The 22,701-nt window shown below is 47.4% G+C and overlaps 1 protein-coding gene across 6 annotated transcripts in view; it reads right to left on the reverse strand.

Annotated features, from left to right (window-relative positions):
• The window catches only part of TNIK (TRAF2 and NCK interacting kinase), a 153,812-nt gene that overhangs the window by 66,391 nt on the left and 64,720 nt on the right, over positions 1-22,701 (reverse strand). For all 6 annotated transcript variants that reach the window (XM_053985816.1, XM_053985815.1, XM_053985818.1 and 3 more), the window contains exons 3-4: positions 7,657-7,713; positions 3,195-3,320 (exon numbers count right to left, since the gene is read on the reverse strand). In XM_053985816.1, coding sequence (XP_053841791.1) covers positions 3,195-3,320; positions 7,657-7,713 — 183 coding nt within the window. The remainder of the gene's footprint in view (positions 1-3,194; positions 3,321-7,656; positions 7,714-22,701) is intronic.

The following is a 22,701-nucleotide window of genomic DNA, read 5'->3' on the forward strand; positions in this document are numbered from 1 at the left end:
ACAACCTCTCTGCGTTATGCACAGCCAGGTATCCCATAGCTTAGATTTGAGAAGAGCAAGGGGAATTGAATGAGTTTAACTCTGAGAAGCAGCAGTTTACTGATTATCTGGATCCTCACATCCCCTGGGAATTTCCCCAGTTTCTGCAGGCCACCCTCACCCTGTCCCCTTGCACCAGAGCAGGACTCCCTTGCCTCAGCTAGAGAGATGCACAAGCCCTCCCCAAGGCTCACAGCACCCCAGAATGCAACACATTATCCAACACAAGAATAAATCTACCTCATATTTTAAAATTTCTTTTTAAATGTTCCATAAAGGTTGTCCCTATGACTTCTGCTTCCTTTTTTTTGCCTATCATAGCAGATTTGTGATGCATCTGCTATAACACCCTCTGCACAGCTCCCTAATTTCTGAAAACAGGGATTTTTAGTGAGCTTGAGTTCATCTTTCAGGGCAAGTGGCTGTTGTGGAATGGAACAGCAGCACTGACAATACTTCATGTGGGAAGCCTGCCACGTTTCTGAGAGATCTTAATCTCCACTGAAAGAGTTCCCTATTTTTTATTTCCGTATCAGCCTCCCGAGTGTCGATAAAAAGAATTACTTGGGCATTATCAGAAACCGTTTTATTTCAACAAAGAGCCAATGAAAAATAAACAAGCCTTTATCTGTGAGGCAAGACTGATAGAGTTCACACAAGTCCTAATTCAATCAGATCCCGAACCAGCAGCTATTTAACACAGTGGCACCAGCACACCTCTCCTCCAGGGCTGGGGAGCTTTCCCAGGAATACCTCCACCAGTCCCAAAACTGGGCATAGACTTAAAAAACCCCCTCACACCCCAGTGAGCTGCAAGAAAAGCAGCTTTTGAAAATATCATTTTCAGTAACACATGAGAAAGGCCCCAAATTGAGAGGTGAGGCAGGGGTCTGGTCGATAATTCAGATTATCCAGTCTGCCTTTTCCAGGGGCCCAGAACAAGCAGCATAGCTGGATTGTGACCATCTTCTCCCTTTGCATGAGTGGGTGATCCACCAGGGAAAACCCAGGTTGCCCTCCTGACCTGGGGCATGTGAAGGTGATACAGCACCTACAGCCTCCTCTGCTGTGTCACGGGGATGGGGATCGATGGAAGAATCACAGAATATCCTGAGTAGGGAGGGATCCCAGTAGGACCATTGAATCCAACTCCTCATCCTGAACAGGAAAACCCCAAGAATTCCACCCTGTGCCTGAGAGCTTTGTGCAAACGCTTTCTGAATTCCATCAGGCTTGGTGCTGTGACCACTTCCCTGGGGAGCCTGTTCCAGTGCCCAACCACCCACTGGGTGTACAACCCTTTCCTCATACCCACCTTAAACCTCCCCGACACAGCTCCATACCATCACTCTTCAGGCCATGCCTCTTAATCCAAGAAGCTTTTCATTTTGAAAGTTTGGACAGTTCTTTTATTAACACTTGTGTGTGCCAAGAGCCCTTTGTACTGGAGCTGGAGGAAAGAAACAAAACCAAACCCTCTTGCCTGGTCAGAGCACACAAACCCCAGACCCAACCAGTGTAAAGGCACTGAGCAGAGCCCAGCACCAGGGAGGGCTCCTCTCAATACTGGGGGACTTGGCACACAGTTGGTGGGATTTTTTTTTTTCCCTCCAGGCACTCCTGCAGCACAAGGAGGAACATTGTGAGTTGTTTTAATATTTCACTTAAAAAAAAAAAAAAAAAAAAGAAAATTATAAACCAGCCAAAGCCAAATGGAATTTCATGGCATGCAAGAGCATTTCTCAGCCTGACAGCTTTTGCCTCGCTGAATCCCAGGCCAGCTGCAAAGAACATGGTTTTTAAGAGTTTCCAGCAAAAATAATCTGGACACCCAGGCTAGGAACACGCCTGGAGTCCAAGCCCCCAAGTCTTCCCAATAATTCAGTGTATCAGAAAGTCTTGGGGAACAAACTGGCACAGAAGTCTATCAACTGTAGTTTTCTCCTGGGAGGAACCTCCTCCGAATCCCTCCACTTCCACTGGATGCTCTGGCATGTGGGTGCAGGGGCAAACAGCTAAAGTCACCAAACATTTTGCTAAAATCAAGCCTATGTGGTACAGAAAGTAGAGGGAAGAGCGTGCTGCTGCTCTTCAGCATCTCCGTGGTCCCCCAGGTGAACCATGGATATTTGTCACCCTTGAAAAATTAGGCTGCAGCAACCTTGCTCAGGCACAGAAAAGCTTTGGAAACCACACATGGGTAAGGCAGAATTTACTGGATTTACAAGACTGTGAGGAAATAAAGACTTTTCCAACCACAGGACAACATCCAGGTCGTTGTACTGACGGTAACTCCAACGGAACCTTCACTCCAAGAGACCTCTAAGGAAAGCAGGGTCCTACACTGCTGCTCTGATGGCCAGAGGCACTGCAGGCTGCTGCTCCAGAGACTCCAACCAGCACAACCAAGCTCAGAACACAACACAACAACTTTAATTAATTCTACAGCAACAACTGGAGCCCTGACTCGCAGTGCCACTGCCCTGCCTGGCCCACTGAGCACCAGCTGCTGCCAAAGGGAGTGGGCTCTGATGCTCTGTCTCTCCCCAGGGATAAAGCAGATTTAAACTCCATCCTCCCTGCTCTGGGAATGCTGAATTAATAACCAAGAAGGCCCTGACAAGGGAAGCAGCAGGAGGAGGCAGCCGAGGATTTGCAGAGACACAAAGCAGCTCGGTGCCCTTCAGCAACGTCAGATGTCTCCACCAAAGTGGCTGAGCAGCCACAGATCCCCCTGACCTCCCCTCACTGTCCCCCTCCTCTTTATCTCCCTGCACAGGCTCCATGAAATGTGAAGCACGAGAGGCACCACCAAGAGCTGGCAGGAATCACCCTCAGCCTCCATCTTCCCAGAGATGTTCCCAGCTCCCTCCAACTGCCAGAAGATGGAATGATTTCCAACTGACTATTGTAATAAAGACATTGCTAATGACACTTCAAAATAAAAATCGGTTTACCATCAGCCTGCAAAGATTTTATGGCAAAATGGAGACGCGTTTTGCAGAGCAGCAAGAGCCTGATCAAAGCTGTGACTTTGAAAAAGATGAATGCAAAATAAGGGGTTCTGTGTAAGCTGGGTGCTGGTAAGAGGACAATTCAGAGTAGAAAAATCTCTGTCAAATCCCAGTTATTTTAAAGAAAAGAAAGCAACTTACCCAGAGCTGATCATCCATTCCTGGTGGGTTCTTTTTAATAAAAGCACCATAATATGTAGCAATATTTCGGTGATGAGAATACTTTTTTAGCATGTTAATTTCTTGTTTGATCTCTTCCTCTTCATCCTGAGATGAGGGGAAAAGAAAAGAAAGACAAAAGCAGAGGCATTAAGAAACTGTACTTGACAGGATCCGAGCTGTCTTTGCACATGGGTGAACTTCCAAGTACCCCATTCCTGACTGACCTCTCAGGTGTTTTGCACCATATTTTACAGCCACTTTGCAGCAGATCCTGGGAGCCTGGGAGCTGCACTGGAGACTCATGTTGCTCTGAGGCTCAACCATACCTGTGTTACCCCAGTGATCCATTAACACACCCTCACAGGCACACCAGAGGCCCAGAAGGTGTTTTTCTACAAGCCACTGCATGGCAGAAGTGCTCCTGTGCTCCCAGCTCTCTGGCACATCACTCCTGCCCACCCTGGAAGCAGCACAAGCCCTCTGGAGACACCAGGAGTTGCTGGTGGTGGGGTGGCACCACAAGGGGAGCAGGCAGGCACTGCCTGTCCACAAACTCCATCAGAATAACTCAGTCCTGGTGGCAAGCACCATTCCCATGGGCTGTCCCAGCCCCTCTCTGTCCCATCTGCAAAGTGGCTTCAGCTGAAGCAGCAGAGGCAGAGGAGCCACACCAATACCTGTTTTGAAGTCCCACCTCTTTGTTCTCACACCCATCAAAGGTGGCCTGGTTTTATTTTAAGCTGACTGAATTCCAGCCCCCTGTATTTCCACAGGAAGCACTTAGCACCTTCATGTCAATGAGCTTTATTATAAAGGAAGGCTGTTTGTTCTTTATTCTCCTTTATTCCCCTCGGGTCCCTCACCTGCCTCTCCTGACCTCAGTTTTACAAATGGGCAAAGGACAAGGCGCTCACAGAGCAGCAGAGCTGCAGAAGCAGCTTTTCTTGAGGAGCAGTGCCCCCTGTCTAGATGTCACACAACATGGACAGAAACACATCTTTCTTCCCAAAATACCATTCAGGAAAGAACAGCAAAAGTGAAGATAAGAAGAACCAGTACATCTGGATGGAGCTTGCATAAACAACCTCCAGTTTTATTTTTTATAAGAACACGGAGGGTATAAGCACCAAAGAGGAGGAGGAACAGGCTCAAACATCACAAAGAAAACCAGGGGACTGTTCTGGAAGAACCTTTATCACCTCCCTTCAGGCAGTCAACACAACTTTGCTTGTTTTGATTTGTCCAGGAAACCAGGGCATATATCATGAAGGTTATCAGAGATGATTTTATTAATTGAAACCCTTTGCAACAACAACTAAAAAGCAGCTGGATGCTCAACAGTGCTGGGAGCAAGGAGGAGCACCCAGCACAAAATCCCTCCAGCTCTCTGAGCACCCAGCCAGCTTTTCAGTCATCCCTCCATTCATGCCTGGCTCTCTAGGAAAAAATGGAGGCAAGCCAGAGGGACAATTGGTCTAAAGTTTTGTTTTGACTCCATCTTCAAGTTGAAGAACTCAAAATGGGTGGGAAAACCCTCCAAAGCATAAGATCTGTGGATGGCACTGGAGGACATGTCTGCATGGACAGGCTCAGGGGCTCCAGCACAAACTCCTGCTCCAAGCAGGACAACTGAGAGTGATCATCCCCAGCAAATCCAGAGAGGTAGGGAAGAAAATGGAATCATCACAGCAAGCTGTGGCAACTACTCCAATCCCAAACCCAACAAAAGCCACAGGCCAGGCTTTGCTGCCTCACTTTGCCTCCATCAACTGATTCTGTTACATCCATCACTGGATGTAGGTCATGCAGCACACAGCAGGACTAGCCCCTGGAAAATGAATCTGAACTCTGAATTCAGAGTGAGCAGCTGCCCAAACTGATGAAGTGCTGCTATTTGAGGACCTCTATTCTGCAATCTCTCCTAAGAGCAGAGATGTGTTAAACAAAGCATCATTGTCAGGAGCCTGCTGGGGTTTAGCACAAAGCACGTGGTCAGGGTGAAATGCTGTCTGGGAGCTCACTGAACACGGAATCATCATGGTTTGGGGGTTGGAAGAGACCTTAAAGATCACCTAATTCCCCCCCACACCATGGGCAGGGACACCTTCCACTAGACCAGGCTGCTCAGAGCCTCACCCAGCCTGGGCTTTACACTCCAAAAGCTGCAGATGGCCATGGCTGGAATGACCCTACTAATTCTGTTCTCTGCTGACTTCTGAAAGACACACTGTCATCAGGGATATCCTGGAAAAACAGGTGGGATGGAAGGTCAGGATCAAATGGAGCAGTGGCAGCTCTGAAACTGTGTGTGAGGAGGAGGCCAGGGATTGAGTTTGGGTTTTCAGCAGCAGCATTTGCCCTGAGCCTGGAGCAGATGCCAAGCATGGCTGTGGGCACAATGCAGGGACCAGCTTTAGAAATTCCTCCAGAAGCAATGCCCAAGACCATTCCTTCAGGCTCTAGAAGTGCCTTCAGCAACAAGAGATTTGGAGCACAGATAGCTCTTATCAGAGCACAGGTCAGCACTGCCTGCACTGTGGTCACTGCCCATCCTGCCCCAGCCTGCTCCTGCCCTCAACGAGCCTTCCCTGCCTAAAAGCAGCCTAAGGGGAAAATAACTAAATCTCCAAAAGCCACATCCCACAACAAATATCTGATTTACACCCTGTACATTCAGACATGAGGCCCAGATTTACAAGGTTAAGTCTTAGATCAGGGACATCTACTTAAAGATGTGTATGAAATTATTATTGGGCAGTATCAGATTTCAGGTACTTATCTCCAATATCTTTTCTTGGAAGTATTTTAAAACAACTTAATTAAGTGTGGATTCAAATCTAAGCCTGTGTTTGGCCTCAGAGTAATACTTTGATTTCTCAGCTAAAATTCATTCTAACATCAGACTTCATCCCATGGGAATTTCACTGCTATTTATGCCATGGGTTTATGCTTGGTGGGTTTGCCTATTCCCTTGGAGCCTGCTTCCCACGAGAACGAGATAAATGGCACTTGCAGATACTACAAGTAAACAGGAACAAATCTCATTCACATTTACAGACTTATTTCCACACACCAATTCACCTGTTAGCACCAAAAATAACCTGGATGAAGGTCCCATAGATATTAATACCACACCACAGCATCTAAGGTATTTCAAAACAGATTCCCAAGGCCAGCTGACTGCTTCCACAGAGAGTCATTTCTGCATGTGCTGAGCTCCTGAATGCTACTAAAACATTAACTCAAAAATTAAGGTGGGTAGATTGTGACTGAGTCCTAATTTTGAAATGTGTTATTCCAGTAAAAAAAAAAAAAAAAAAAAAGACAAAGCACAACAAAACACATTCTTACTCCCAAGCCTGGCATTGTTTCCAGGGCAGGAACTTTGGGAGGGATAGTACTGCAGTTAGAAAAAAGAAAAACCTCAAGAAAAAAGCATCTTCATGCCACGCTCCTAAATGCCTGGCATTGTTTCCAGGGCAGGAACTTTGGGAGGGATAGTACTGCAGTTAGAAAAAAGAAAAACCTCAAGAAAAAGCATCTTCATGCCACGCTCCTAAATGCATCTATGTTTTTAGATCATAGCAACTCATTTTTTCTTATGTGACAACTGGGAAATGGTGAAACCATCCTTTCCCCTCAATTTTGTTATTAATTTAATGATTTGTAAATTCTTGGTTCTCAGTCTGACATAAGTTTCAAAAGAGCCACCTTTGAAACCAGGGTGGTGTGGTTTTTTCCTTTTTATCAGTAGGATGCACAGGAGTTATTCAACTTGCCTCGTGAAGCTATTCATTACAATAATTGCAACATATTTTTGGTGAACAAAAGCTCTTCAGTGAAAATCATGGATGCAGAGAAACAGAAATGAGTTATGAATACACAATCCTGTTGCTACTTTTGACAAGGTCATGTACAATAGGACAAGAGGGAATGGCTTCAAACTGACAGGGGATATTGGGAAGAAATTCTTCCCTGTGAGGGTGTGAGGCCCTGGCACAGGTTGCCCAGAGAAGTTGTGACTGCCCCATCCCTGGAAGTGTCCAAGGCCAGGCTGGATGGGGCTTGGAGCAGCCTGGGACAATGGAAGGTGTCCCATGACAGGGATTGGAACTGGATGATCTTTAAGGTCCCTTCCAACCCAAATCATTCTGATTTTCTTCAGAATTTAATATGGTATTTAAAAGAGCCACTGCTAGAACTGGATGCTGCTTTGTTTCAGCATGAAGTACTTAATCTCCAAAACTCTTCCAGATGTATTTTTTTCTCACATATTTATTAAAACTAAAACCTCTTAATAGCATGTATCACATTAAGACAAAGGCAATTTACATCCCAGGAACATCAGTCTTCCACCCACCCCCAGACATTATCACACCCCATCCCCTTTCCTCTCTTATCTGTAATTTAAGGATGCAGGAGGAGGAGGAGGATACATTACCCCGGTGACGTCCATAACCTTAATAGCAGCAAGCTGGCCTGTTTTAACATGACGACCCTGCAAAAGAAAAGGGAGAAATTTGTTTTGGGTTTTGCTCAGTGACAATGTTTTCCTCGCAGTGAACAATATCCTTAAACAATCTCCTCGCCCTGGCAGCATCCACACATTATTTGTTGCTTTTTCAAGAGCATCTTCACAGCAGCCATGATGAGAAAGCAATTCCCTCCCCTTCCTCCTGCCACTACAATTAATTAGTACAGGGCCTTCAGTGCTGTATTTTCCTGGCAAACAAGTGCTGGAAATACCCTTTAATGCTCAGCCATGCACAAAAAAACCAGCTTGGGGCCTCTCCTGAGCACAGAGCATGACTCGGCTGGAAATGGGCTGCTGGAGCTGAGATGATGGGAATGTGCAGGCTGGGGTACCCACACTGCCTTCAGCCCACCCAGGTCCCATCCCTGCTCTCATGGACCTGGGCACACACCAGGGACCCCTGGCCTGCAGGGCATCAAATTCACTCTGGCCAGTAATTTATTTACTTTCAGAAAGACTTGGTTAGCAGGCTAGAGAGGTTTTTACAGTTTTCAGCAACTGAAAAAAAATGAGCAAATCACTGCAATGAGCTGTTTGTTGCACAGTGCTCGACTACATTAATCCTAATGGGAAAATGCCTGGGAGAGATGATGAAAATATAAAAGAGCTCCAACTATTTATGAGGTCTTAAAACCAACACAACTGCTGTCAAGCAAGGCAATTGCCAGCCTTTCCTCCTTTCCTGAGAAACGGCTCACACAACATCATATCCAAAATGCTCATATCAAATCATTCCCACCCCCAACTGCAGGACATGTGCTCTGCTTCCAAACCAGGCAGCCTGAGGAAAAGATGTTTTTCCTCCAGGAAAGCCAGCAAATGCTGATCCTAACAGGAGAGCTGGGAGGCAAAGGGAAGCATCCCTATTTCCCAGTTTACATCCCTATTTACTATGGGAGCTGCCCAAGGCCCCATCTTGTGAGATATGGTATGGAAGACACAGAGGGAATGGCAGCTCCTGCCCTGCAGCACTGATAATTAACACACCAAGGACAGAACCAGCAGCAGAGGTGAAGAGGGGTCAAAGCTACAGCGGCAGAAAAAGGGAAAAATCGAAGCTTTTCCTAAATTGCAGGCTCCTCCTGCCCCCACAGCAGTGTGTGTGTGTTGATGAGCTGCAGTTTGTGTCAGGTCTCCCAGCCCTCCTGCAGACTGGAGATGGTCTTTCACACCATCTCAGCTCAAGAACCCTGAATTACCAGACATGGGAACCTCTCCCTGGTCCCTCAGGTTTCCAGGCACGGCGCTGGGAAGCAAACCCACGCGCCGGCTGTGGAGCAAGGCAGCATCATCTTCTCCAAATTTATGACTTCACCAGGAAGCCAATTCACCCACCAGGGCTCCTCGCTCATTTATTAACACAATTTATATGTCCTGAGCAAGCCCATGTTCTGGCAGCGGAAAAAGAGCTTTACTTTAAAGAATGTGCAACATAGAAAGTAATAAAACCAAGCCAGCCCAGCAGCCCCAGGCTGTGGCTGAAGCATCCCCTGGATGTGGCCGTCGGGAAGGAGGGGCACGTTGCTAGACACCATCTATTTAGACAGCACGATCTGCAGAAACAAATCCTCCTCTTCCTAAATTTGTCCTTGTTGGCTTGCCCAGGAAGTCCCCACGTGTACTTACACTTTAATTAAAGCCCACAGAGCACCAGCAGGGTAAACACTTGGACCATGGCACGCCCCGTCTCCCGTGAGATGGAGGAGGAGGAGGGGGAAGCAAGCTGGGGCATTTCAACCATGGATTTAGGAGTTATACCTGCCTTCATGTGATGCATCACCACCTCATTTTGTATTTTAAGGAAATGCCCCAGCTTTGGCATGGTGAAGTGCTCCTCCTTCCCTCAGTGCCAGCCAAGGGGAAAGGGATCCCTATGTGGCCACAGCATCCTTCTCCCAGGAATCTGCTGCCTCCTTGTACACCTCCCAGATATTTACAGACAATGGTAAGAAATAATATTGTGTGTAAGCATTTACCCAAACAAAATAAACCACTTGGAAACATATGTTAATGTAAGCCATGAGGGGCACTTAGTCACGCAAAAATCAGGCGGAGTAGAACCAGTAAGTGTTCACCCTGGGATATTGTAGCAAAGGTTTGCTTTTTCTACAGTTTGTTCACAATAATGGATTGTAGAGCTTCACCCTGGCAGATGAAGCCATCCGGGGAAAACAGGCATCTCCTCACCAGTCAACCATCCCTTTTAATTCAACCTACTGCTCAGTACTGAGACTAGCTGTGAAACCTTCATAAATAGTTTAGAAAACTCAGTTGATTTTTACCCTATTGCAGATGTCCTTGAATTTGCAATAAAGATACAGACAGGCTTGGAGGAAGACAGCAAGAACTGGAAGTGAGAGATGCAACAGAGGAAATAAATCGACATCCGACCTGTTCCCATTAAAAGATGCCACAGGAACAATAAACCCCTCTCACAGCATCAGCCACCAGCCACATCTGGCACCTTGGCCACACAGATTCCAGTGCCTGTGCCCAAAGCCTGGAAGCAAGTCCAGAAGCACCAGTGCCCCTGCAGTCTCTCCAAATTATCAGTTGGATCAGGAAGTGGAACCACCACTGCCAAAGCCAAGGCAAGCTGAAATTGGGAATTAATTAATGTCAAGTGTTAATCTGTGCTGCTGTAAGAAAGCTACAAAAGAAGGGTATCAATATAAAAAAAAGCACCAAAAAGCTCTGTTGTGATGCTTTTACCTCCTCTGTGTCCTCCACCCCCCAAAACTTGTTGGCTTTTCCCTTTAAACCATCACACACCATCAGCCACCATCCATCCAAAGACCACATTAAGACTGAGCCCTACTCCTGCTCCTCTGCTCAACTCTGCCTCCTCAACACCAAAAATGTGGCTCAAAACAGGCAAGAAGTGTTGTGGTTCAAGAGAAAATCTCCACTTTTTCAAAAGTCCTCGGTTTTAGTGCCCCCATGGGCATGCTGGAGAGGATACAGCTGCCCGAAGGCAAAGCCTTCAGGAGGATGAGACCTCTCCTGGCTGAAACAGCCACTTCTGAGCCTTCAGACCCAGCACCAGCTGTTTTTGGTGAGAGGAGCAAAGGTAGCTGGCAGAGAACAGCCAACATTGAGCCACCCTTGCCCTCTGTGCCCTCCTCACCTCCTGCCTGCACTCTGGTCTGTCTGCTGGTGGAAAAGAGGCTCCTTAGCAATCTGTAACATTTTGTCTACCCTCTTTGTCTCCTGCTGCTCAGGATTTTTCTGCTTGGTGGTGGCTGCTGGGTGGTGAGCTGCTTCCAGATGCTCGTACGGAAGAGCCAGAGGTGCACAGGAACCAGGATCACTCCCTGAGCCCAACCTTCCACCACATCCCACCATCCCACCACCACCCCCGTTCTGCTGCAGGGCTCCAACTCCTGCATGGCACCACCTTTGCTTTGGATGCAACCATGGGTTTTCCCAACATTCCCTCCCCACTCACATGGGATGGCGACTGAACCTCCAGAAACCCAAGGGGAGGAAGGGAAGAGGTCTCCAGAAGGAATTTGGTTACCCCATGCTGGCTGTTCACGGTCAGCACTGCAAGGTTTGCAGCAGCACTGCCAGCACCACCTGGGGTACAGCTCCCAGAGGCCCCAAACACACAAACATCCTCCAGCATCTCCCTGCTCTTTCCCAAGGCAGGTTCTGCCTCTGGCTCTTCATCTCCATGAATTCAGCACTTACAGACACTGATGGCTACGATGGCATAAAACATACAGGAGGAAAACTGAGCTACTAAAGCATTTCCCCCTCTCCAGATTCGCTGTCAAGGTTCACTTGGGTACAAACCCACATTTCAGCCTCAGGACTATTCAAGCATGATCTTCAAAGCTGCCACAGTTTTTAATTGAACATCCATCTGAGCATAAATTCATGCTCCTAATTACTCTCAAAATGTTATATCAACTATCACTAACTTGATAATGTCAAGTATTAAGACTAATTTCTACAAATGAAGCAAGCACCACACATTTTTTCTTCAAAGGTTGTGGTCCTCACACTCCATAAAGTGTAATGGACCAGCACACAATCAGAACATTGGTAAATGCTTTTAAACATCAATTGATGCACTCAGGCGTTATGTTTACTAAATAAATAAATCTGGGCTTCAATATCAGCCTTTGTAGACAACAACTGCATATCCTGGCCCAAAACTGAAGTCCACATTTTAAGGACAGAAAGAGAATGATTGATTGTTGCTTTTTTAAATTTTCCTTGCACAAGCATGGATTTCACTTCTAAGCAAAAACTGCAGTTTCTGTACCCAGAAATGTATTCCATCATATTTACTTAACTTGCGCTGTCGGCTTTTATACATCCAACAAAACAAATGACCCACCACCTGCTGCAGCCAGTGGGACACAACCAGAATTGTCACTTTGCTGGGAAATGCAGAGCTCCTATTTCCTTCTGCCAGGCAGAACAACATCTCTTACACTTCCCAGCTTGGACATGCAGCCTCCAATGCACCATGCATACAAAATCCCCACTGCAGCCACTTAATGGAGTAACCACATTGTATGCCTGGTGCTTTACAGCAAAACACTTACAATCCAACCATTTTGCACTGCCCTTAGTAATGCTGCATGTAAATATTAAAATGAGTGGGATTAGGGTGTTCTTGCAAAGCAGTGCTGAAATTTCCACACACACAGCCCTGCTGGGACCAGACCACAACGTCAGCCCTCACCACTGAGGAACACTGTGTCTCATACAGAAATCTCTGTGAACTGGGACAAACAAAAAGTCTCATCAAAGTCCAAATATCACCACACTTTGGCAGTAGAGAAGCCTTCCAAATTAATTTCTTCAATTTCATTTCTGTTGCAGTTAAAATACTGAGCCTGGTGCCAGCAGCCCAACCACCACCCTTTCTACTGTCCAACCCCTGCCTCCAAACCCAGCACATCCTCAGCACCACCACATCCTGCGTATTTTTCCTACAACAGGCACAGGACACCACAGATTTTACCAGGTTAGAAGTCACCAGTTCACTTTTCTGCGTCCACATGTAATTTTTGGTAAGTGCTACAAAAAAATCTTTGCCCAGCCCTGCTTCTGCACATTCACCACTCAAGGTGTCCACTGGCGAGTCTCATCTCCTCCAGATTCTGCTTCAGCATCCAAGATCTTCTGCAGTTAAGATCTCCTGGGATGGGCCAGAACCTCTCACAGCTCCATGGTCTAGGTCCTGCCAGTTCCTTGTTTTCCTGTAGTTCAAGGCAATCCAGGAATTCAGTCCAAGATTTTTAGCATGAAGGCACTTCAGCACTAATGCACTGAAAATCCAATTTTTCCTGCGAGAAGGAGCTTTGTCTTCTGACAGGAGCCATGAAGCTGAACTGCCATCCTGCTGTACGTTAGACCATTTTATAGCACCTGGCAAGATTTGTTCTCAGCTTTTACAGAGTACAGGCACATTTATGTACTTGGTTTCCCATTGAAAGCAATCTTGAGGGTGCCAAAATCCCCTCTCCAACTAGTCTGGGGGGCTAAAATACTTACTGATGTAAAAAATAGGCTTATTTTAGTGTGAAAATTCAGCAATCTCCAACACAAGTTGCTAAAAATGACATACACAAGCTTTGCACTTGTTTTACAGATGTCTTCAAATACATCTGAAATAAATCCATGTATCTGAGAAGGTAGTTAAAACATTGGAGGCCAGCATAAGAAAAATTGAGTCATGTAACAGAATGGGGAAAATGTTTATTTTAATAAAGAGTAACATATCTATTTGATTAAAACAGAGCCATCATGGGCCAAACCTTATTGTTGCTGCCTGCACTTAACTCCAGTACTGGGAGGGGAATTTCAAGCCAGTGGGGACTCAGGACATCCCTGCAGACTGGGGGCCAAGCCCTCACCCTGCCCAGGGATTCAGCCCCATCTCTCTGCTTTACTACAGCAGGAGCTGACCACAACGGCAGTGTCCTTCCTTCCCTCCACACCCTTCCATCTCTCCATCACTTCCTGGGCTCACAAACAGATTTGCAGAGCTTCAGAGTGATCCCACTGCCTCAAGGCACTAAAGGAGCATGACTGACTTCTTGTAGTTTCTTTCCACTTGGGGCAAACTCCACTTAAACCAGCCCGTTTCCCCAGACTTCAACACTCTGCAAATGGCATCCTCCAATACACATGGCACACCTGAAACTCCAAGGCTTTGACACCAGAAATGGAAAACCCATGAAAAAACAAAAAAAACCTGCATCCAGTGTCTGACATCTCACTTGGTGGCCAGGTGAGGCTCTAGTCACTCCTCTGCTCTCCTGAGCTCTCCTGCAGAACACTGGATGCTCACTTGAGCACAGACCTTCACCTCTGCCCATCCTGCTACCTTCCTTTGGGCTGTTTCTGGAGAGCAGAAGACCTTTCACTGGGAGGGACAAACACAAATTTCACTCACAGCCAATCCTCCCCTTACAAGTGTCATCTTTTCCAAGGTTTTAAAGAATAAAATGTTGAAAATCATTCAAAAAAACTCAAAGAGAAAAAAAAAGTGGATTTTTTTTTCTTTTTTTGGTGCTCAGCTGGCCATTTTTATTAATACTTCAGTTTGGACTGAACAACCAGAGCTTCCCCTTGGAAAAGCCTAAATCTGCTCCCAGCACAGATGCCTCTAATTGCACAGGGCCAAGCTAATGCTCTGTGCTGACCCAACAGAGCTGACCTTTGGACTGAAGTGTTTTCCAGTCCTCTGTATCAATCCAAGCTCTGATCAGGACCCTGCAGCTCAGAGAGCTGCAATTCCATTACTGCAGCTCCACATAGCTCTGACGTTAAAGAAGGCAGGATTATTAGATTAACAAACTAAATTGTTAAATTAGCATATTATTCATCTCCATAAATAACATGCACTACAGCCTATAGGTGAGCAAGACTACAGTTTTATATTCCCTACATAATGGAAACACATCTCTTAGGCCAGGGCTTGTATTTATTCCATCCTCTATCCCTCTTGTAGCTCAAATGAGGCCGGAGAATCCCACCTCCAGCTCAGGAAGAACCAGGTTTCCCTCTTCCATGGACAAAATCATTGCCTTAAGTAGTCCAAAATTAGCATCAGAGAGCTGAATCCTTCCAGAAGCTCTGCAGATGGTTCCTCTAGATATGGCCTGCCCCATTTCTAATTTCCACCCAGAGAAGAACACTGGTTAGAAAGCCTGTCCCCCTCTCTGTGGCACCACTCAGCACCAGCACACTGGGCATGTCAGGCTGTGCATCTCCTCCATGGTCACACCAAGGACTGTGACAGATTTTACCCACAAGTGTTTGAAGATGCAGCTTTTGAAGGTCTGCTCTTCATGGTCACAGCAAACCCTGCAGCAGAGCAGATTCCAAGGTGTTTCTGCACTTGGCAGGGCCTTCCCAGAGCCCAGGAACATGAGCATGGCTCTGGGAAAGGGAGGTCAAAGCCTCAACAAGAGCAGGTCTAGGCAGGAAGAGGAGTGGGCTGAGCACCACAGCAGGGAGCAGAGAGATGGAGATCATCAGCAGACAGAATATACACCAAAAGTGGGTTTTAGGAGCAGCCTAGGGAAACCTGAGGCACCAAAGGACTAAGGAGAGATGCTCCTGACAAAGAGTAATGTATATATAAAAAAACCCAAAAGGACAAGCAGTGTCTCAGGAAAATATTCACTGAGTTGGCCCCACACCGAAGGCAGCAGGATTCAACAGAGTTATCAGTGGGATGAAGGAAAGGGATGCCACCATTTACCATGGAACCCCATGCAGCCTCCCCAGGCCCTCTGTGAGCTTTGCCCCCTTCCCCAGCATTCCCAGATCCATCACGGGGCAATCCCCACGGGTCCCTGCCAAGGGGAGCAGCCCATCACCTGCAGCCCATCAGGCAAGGAGGGCAGCAGCCAGGCCTTGGGGTGCTCCTTCCCCTCCCACACAGCCTGTCCTCCCTTTGCCCCAGCTCCTCTGCAAGTGCACATTTTCACAGCTAAAAGGAGGCAGCACAGCCTGTTCCCAACAACATTAGTTCATGACAGCCATGTTATTACCACCCCTTAACACCCCCACTGCGCTTCTGTTTCACGTCGCTGCCTATTCAACACTGCAGAATTCATAACTAAAATTAAATCTGCCTTTAGGAGACCCACAAGGCACCCTTTCACAGAGGCCACGTCCTGAGAGCAGCACCAGGTTTCCTCCCAGTGGGAAGCACTGAGCCATGCAGGGAGCGCTGCCTGGACCACCCAGCACTCTCAAGGGACAAGCTTGGCTCTCAAGGGTGGCCCAAGAAAGAGCCAGCCTCCTCCAATGGGCCAGGCTAGCCCACAGCTGGCACCTTCCTCCCAGAGCACTGCTGCCTGGCAAGTGACAGGGTGCCACCACAGACCTGGCCAGGTCTGGACTGCAGCAGGGAGCTGTCACATCTGCAGGATGCCAGGCAGATCCTCATTTCCACACGCTTTTGCTGTCTGCAACCCACAGCCACTCTTTTCTGCCTGGTCCCAGGGCTTTACTGTGGCCAGAACCACTTCAACTTCAACATTCAAACCCGAACTCCAGCATGAGCCCAGCAGCTTCAGGCACCAGTTCCCACCACAGATGAAGCAGGCTCTGTGCAGGACACAGGAAAAGGCATCCCAGGGTGCCAAGGATGTAATGTAATGACTGGGGCTGCTCATGACTTCAGACCAAAAGCTCAGGATGAGAACGAGCTGCTGTGTCCAGAGCTCAGGGGCACCAGCATAGTCTCTAAACACTGTGTGCTTTGTTAGCTGCTGCTATTTCTTTTGTACTTGTAAGAAAAACAATTCCCTTCAAAAGAGATTGTTCCTAACCTGCTCTGTGCTGCAGGGCAGACAGGGCTTAGTGCCTGCAAACGTGTGCTGCTGCCTCCCATGACAATCCATCCAGAACACCGATGGACACAGATACCCTCAGCCTCCTCAGGTGTTTGGTACCCCATTTATTTGTGCCACACATTAAACAGCTGCTTTTCAACATCTGAACTGTCACCTGCTCTTTAAGCCATTCCCCAAATCAGTAACTGTATTGCAAACTGAGTTTTAAAAACGGCCCTTCTGGAAAAAACACTACACACAGTGATGGAAATGGAGTTTCTGGAAACACCTCTGCAGTGCCATCTGCTTGACTTCGGCTCTAGTTTTGTAGTAGCAAGATCCAATTTTGGAGTGGTATGTGAAGTGCAAGGTGATTTTTCAACCAACAACAGCAAGGGAGAATCGCCTTCTGTGAACCTCAGTGCTTGGCATCCTCTCTGGCAGCAGGGATGGACAGCACTGGTGGCAGGAGACAGCAACAGGGGAACCAGGTAACACAGAGGCATCTGTTATCTAAAGCTGGTTGAGGGTTTTGTGCTCTTTTTTTTTTTTTTGTGGCTGTGTAAAGAAAACTGAATGAGAAGGAAAGCCCAGTATTTGTGGTGCTTTCCCGGCCATTTAATTCAGGAAATTTAAGTCTATGGCTGTCAATGGCTTTTCATGAAGGGATTCCACTGCATTTCATTAACTTGCCAATGGCACAAACCAACCATGTCCATGTGCCCATGAATCACCCCAGCTGACTGAGCAGCCCAGCCTGCTCTCCCAGCCATGTTTTTCCTGTTCCCTGTGCTTCTCCATGTAACTGCAGGGCAGTACTCTTTCATCTCAGCTCACAGCACAGCTGCCCATGCTGCCCCACATGCCCCCAGCACCCTGTTTCTCTGCAGACACAATGGCCCAGGATGAGATCCCACCATGGATCTCTCTGGACACCTCAGCAGAGGTTATCAGATGGGGCTCTCATCTCTGTCACCTCCACCTGCTCCACGACTCTCTGCTTGTAGAAAGGAGCCTGAACACAAATCCACCAGGTTCATTTGTGCACCAACCTTCACACTCCAAACCCAGTAGAAATTTGGGGACTTCTGAGGTCCAGTCCCAATGCTGGTAACAGCATGAGCCAGGATTTATGTACAGTGGTTCCAGTACCCTGAACCACTTTCCCAGCAAGCCATCCTTACAACCCTTCCACTGCCTCCCTCTTTGAGCCTTTCCAGTCCTGCAAACCCTTGGAACAGCACAGATGTAATCCCCTTGATTCCTGCCCATGTGGCAAGGCTGACTGGCACCTGAGCCAATTCATACATTCAGGCTTCACTCATTCATCAATCGTGAGCTGACTCCAAGTCCCTGTCTCAGGGTGGTAGAAGTAACAAGAACAAGCTGATAAAGGTACTTACATTTTATGGGGCTTAGGAGGAAATGCCACAGCTGCCAGAAAGTCTCACATATATCTCTTGGGTGACTGAGGTCATAGCGTGAGGAAAATGAGTGTAAGAATGACATAAATAACCCCAGATCTTCTTCTGTGGAAGGCTGAGGTTCTCCCCTAATCCCAATGACTTTGTAACTCAAGATACTGCAGACCCTGTGTTGCACATTTCTCTATCTATGTCAGCTCAAATATCAATTTTAGACCTCACATACTTGAAGGCAGATGGACATCACACTCACTTTCATCCAAAATCGCCTCCAGGGTTTTTGTCTGCCCTGAGCAGCCTTGACAACTTATTGTCCATCCCATCCTACCCCGAGTCACTTACTGTCAGGAGTCAATAAACATTTTGCAGTGCCTGTGCTCTACTGATTTAAAAGACCCAGCCATGCCTAGAGCAATCCTCTGTGATATACATACTAATCTGGCTGCACAGGGAGGCATCAAAGCTTTCATGCTGTCCAATGTTTCCAGCAAGTCAGATATTGAGTAGCAGAAGTTTAGAACAGCTTATTAGAAAAGGGAGGCTGAGGAATGACACGTAGACCCCTTCACCATTGTATTTGCTTTGTCTGTCACGTGCGCACTCGCTGCTTTGTCTGGGATAAAGATGGGATTTTTGACTCTGCTGCAGAACAGCCCCTCTGTGGCTCACCCTCTAAGCCAGCCCTGAGGGTTTGGGATCAACAGCGTTGACGAGCAGATTAAACCACTCTGCTTCTACAGCTTCTCCATTTCCAAGCCTCCTTTCTCAAGCAGGAATTTCCTACCCTCACACTGGCAAGGAAAAGCTTTTCTATAAAGCAGTAAGGCAGCCAGGTCACTGCCTTTCCCTGCAAAACAGACCTGATACCACCACTGGGCCGCCCCTGTGTAGCAAAGGACTCTCCTCCCAGGATACCCAGGCCCTCATTTCTCTGCAAAATAGAGAAACTGGGGGTGCAAGGGCTCCTCTAGGAAAGGAGTAAGCCCTAAAAGACCCCACAAACCAGAAGACCCTCCCCAACCCTGCACACAACCCACATCCAGCCTTGCCACAAGGCAGCACAGCAGAGAGGGGCTTTAGCCAGGGATTTGAAAGCAGGGAGAAGAGGAGGAGGACTTGGGATTAGCAGGGGAAGGTTAAGCCAGTACCAGGGATTGCATGGGAACAGTACAGCTCAGGAATGAGTGGGAGGAAGCCAGAAAGGACCGTGTGTCCCTGCCACCTTCAGCACTTGGGGACTTGAGTGACGAGCCCAGCACTGGCACAGCAGGTCACTATTTGGCAATTCTGGGACTGCAGCCACTGCCTGATGTGGTTATCAAGGCAGGAGGGCTCTCCAGCCATTAAGGGCCCTACTTAGAGAGCAATAACATGTACAGGCACAAATCGATGGTGTACAGTTTGAAGGAACCGACTGAAGGCTATGGATTTTACTCACAGTTATTTGCAAAGTGAAACAAAGCAGACAAAAAAGCTCTCAAAGCAGCCCAAAAAGCTGCCTGCAGGAACGTGGGCAGCTCACGAAGGCTGCCTGCAGCTTTGCAGGGAGAACACATATGGGCAGGGGGTGATGGCCTTTTATTCCACTGGATAAAGATCTTAGAGGAAATCTGAAAAGCTCGGCGTGAGACCTCATCCACAGCTAATCCACACAGACTTTGCCATGCTGTAGGCACGCCAGGAAGGAACCAAGGCCAGGCACTGCACTGAGTCACGCCACAAACCTGCAATTTCAGCTGCAATAAGAGAAAGAAATTGGTAAGATACAGCTTTAGAAGCATCACTCTGGACCAGCTGCATCCTGCTCCTACCTAAAGGCAGCTCAGGCCACCCAGAAATCCCATTCCCTACAGCCAGGACAACGTGCCACTCCTCCCAGCTCACCACAGGCTTTTAACCCTTTCCCAGTAGGATCAATGCTTGCTAAGCACTAGAAGTCACCAACAGTTACAGGCAGATTCATATTAAAAAGCTCTTTCATATTCAAGGTCTTTCCCCTCAGCAAGAGCTGGCTGTCAGACAAAACGCTGGTTTGGTTATGCTGCCTGCTGTTCAGGGACTGCTCACCTCTAACTGTGTGGGCAAAGGTCATTTGTAGAAGCCACCACCGTGCAAGAGCAGGGAAGGACCTCCCTGCATTTTCCCAGGGGGAAAAACCCCAACCTCTCAGTTTGCCCAATCCTTCAAACACTCGCAGTCAGGGGTAAATTTTGGTATACACTTACCAGGGTGTATAAATTTCCTTTACACTGGAGCCTTGATTGAGTTAATGCTGATTTTTAAGTGCACTGTGGAGTCTTAAACTCCCAAGAAAGGACAGAAAGCACAGCCAGTGATGTGTGGTGTGAGACAATTTCCTGGGATTCAAGGCCAAGGCCAAGGCAAGCAGATGGGTGCTATTCCTGGATCCCCACCAAGGGCTCTCGACTTTGGGTGAGAGTCTGGGCTCTTTGCTGCTCAGTGTTATCCCCCAGTAAAATGGGCAAAATAATACTAGTTACCCCATAAAGATGATGCAAGTGAGTGATGCCATATTGCAAAAAGCCTCCAAAGCCTTGCCTAAGTGCAGAGACATGTTAGAGAATATCAGGAATTGTTCCTCACACAGCCGTACCCTGCATTCGCACCTTCAAACAATAGTGGTCTATAAATTCTTAATTTTTTTTTTTTTTCTAGAGCAAAGGGCTTTTGTTTTCCCAGAAGACTTAACAAGAAAAAAATTGCCAACAAAATTTCTTTACATTTTTGATTCAAATGATTCTACACAGCATTTCCACAAGACTGCTTAAAAAGTGCACTAGAAATAGTAATTAAAAGCTGATCTGTTTCACAAGATGACTCAGGCTTCTGCAGCTTCAACCCTGGCCTCAGCCAGCTCTGCCAGTGCAGCACTGACTGTTTCCAATCAGCACACAGTGAGCTGCCAGCATTTATGAGAGAACAGAGAAGGTTTCCTTAAATGTGAAGGGTAAAAGATAAAATTCAATTATTATCACCCAATTTCTGACCAGCATCAGAGAGGAAACGAGCAGCCTGCGAGAGCAAAAGATCAACCCCTTTTCTAATGCCCAAAAAAACCCCACAGAGCCCACGGACAGATGTGTTTTTCTGCACAAATGCCATCATAAATGTAACCTGCTCCTTTGCCTTTGGAGCAGAAAACTGACTTGTCAGATCGCCTGGTATTTCTCATCCCTCCCACAGCTGTAGCTCAGCAGGACACACCGGCTGCAGAAATACCACCCTGAGATTTAGTTTCTAATATTTCCACGGACACCACATTTCCCAGAGGGAGCTACAAGATGTGCTTGGCTCTTCTTTTGTTGTTGTTTCAGTAATCACAGAATCGTTTAGGTTGGAAAAGACCTTTAAGATCAACGAGTCCAACTGTAAACCTTACCCTGCCAAGTCCAGCACTAAACCACATCCCCGAGCACCAGATCTACTCATCCTTTAAATCCCTGCAGGGGTGGTGACTCAACTGCTTCCTTAGGCAGCCTGTTCCAGTGCCTGACAACTCTTTCCGTGAAGAAATTTTTCCTAATAGCCAATCTAAACTCCCCCTGATGCAACTTGAAGGCATTTCCTCTTGTCCCAAACAATGCAGGTGACGGGCTGAGATGAGGCAGAGATGTCCTGGTGCTCCTCATATTCTGTGAGAGGTGAACCTGGGGGACTCTTGGGCGGGCAAAGGCAGCTGGGAGACTCCCAGAGGACAATGAAATGCCAGAGCTGCATTTGCCCAGACAGGAGCAGCACTGTGAGAAGCAGAGGATGTTTACAGCAAGGCACCAGGAGGCCATGAACTTAAACCTCTGGATGTGCCTCTGCTTTGGGTCGTTCTTCTCCTGGGTGCATGTTTGCCACCTGGGTCCTCTCCAGAGATGAAAGACATTCCTTCCCTCACCTCACAGAAGCACACACAGATCCCTTTGGAAAAAAAAGCTCCTCAGGAGAAGAGCTTATTTTGTGTCACAAAGGGAAGTCGTGGCTGAACAGGAAGACACATTACTAACATGGAAAGGGCAGCACAGGAAAATGGGTGGAAGATTTCTGTCACAAGTACTGCAGAGCTGCAGCCAGAGCCAGACCCAAGGGCCACTCAAGCATCATTCTTGAGAGAGAAAACCTGTGTTCAGGGTGTGATAGAGAAGACCCCTGCTCCCCCAAAGTCCATCTGCCATTTGGTCAGTCATACAAAAATGGAAGATTACACAGTGGGACAACAAATGTAGCAGACCATTTTTGCTCCCTCCCGATGCCCAGCTTGTCTCCATTCAGATCATCACCCTCTAGAAGCAAGACATCAGGAGCAAGACTTCCCAATCAAGTGTTCCCTGGTGGAAATCATGGTAACACAAACAGAAAGCACATGGGATGCAGGGACCAGTCCCCCAGCTGAGCACTGGGTATTCACACCTCTCCCTCAGACCCAAAGCTCTCAGGTCAGTAAAGATTAGATGAACACCACTGCAACACTTTGGGCCACTTTGAGTGGCTGATGTAGCCATTTCCTCCCCTACAGATGTTTACAGTGCCAGCAGCACTGTCCTTAAAACACATTCAAAGTCCCTCCAGGAAAGATGGAAGTGCTCCTCAGCACCTGGCTTGGCACCCACCCATCAGTCTGGCCTTTAAACCTCCTCCCTCCCCTTCCCATTATTTGGGGATTTAAAAGTTGCATGAGCCAGTTCTCACTAGTGAAACAAGAAGTG

This window comes from Vidua macroura, chromosome 10 (genome assembly GCF_024509145.1).
Source record: "Vidua macroura isolate BioBank_ID:100142 chromosome 10, ASM2450914v1, whole genome shotgun sequence".
In the NCBI taxonomy this organism is placed as follows: domain Eukaryota; kingdom Metazoa; phylum Chordata; class Aves; order Passeriformes; family Viduidae; genus Vidua; species Vidua macroura.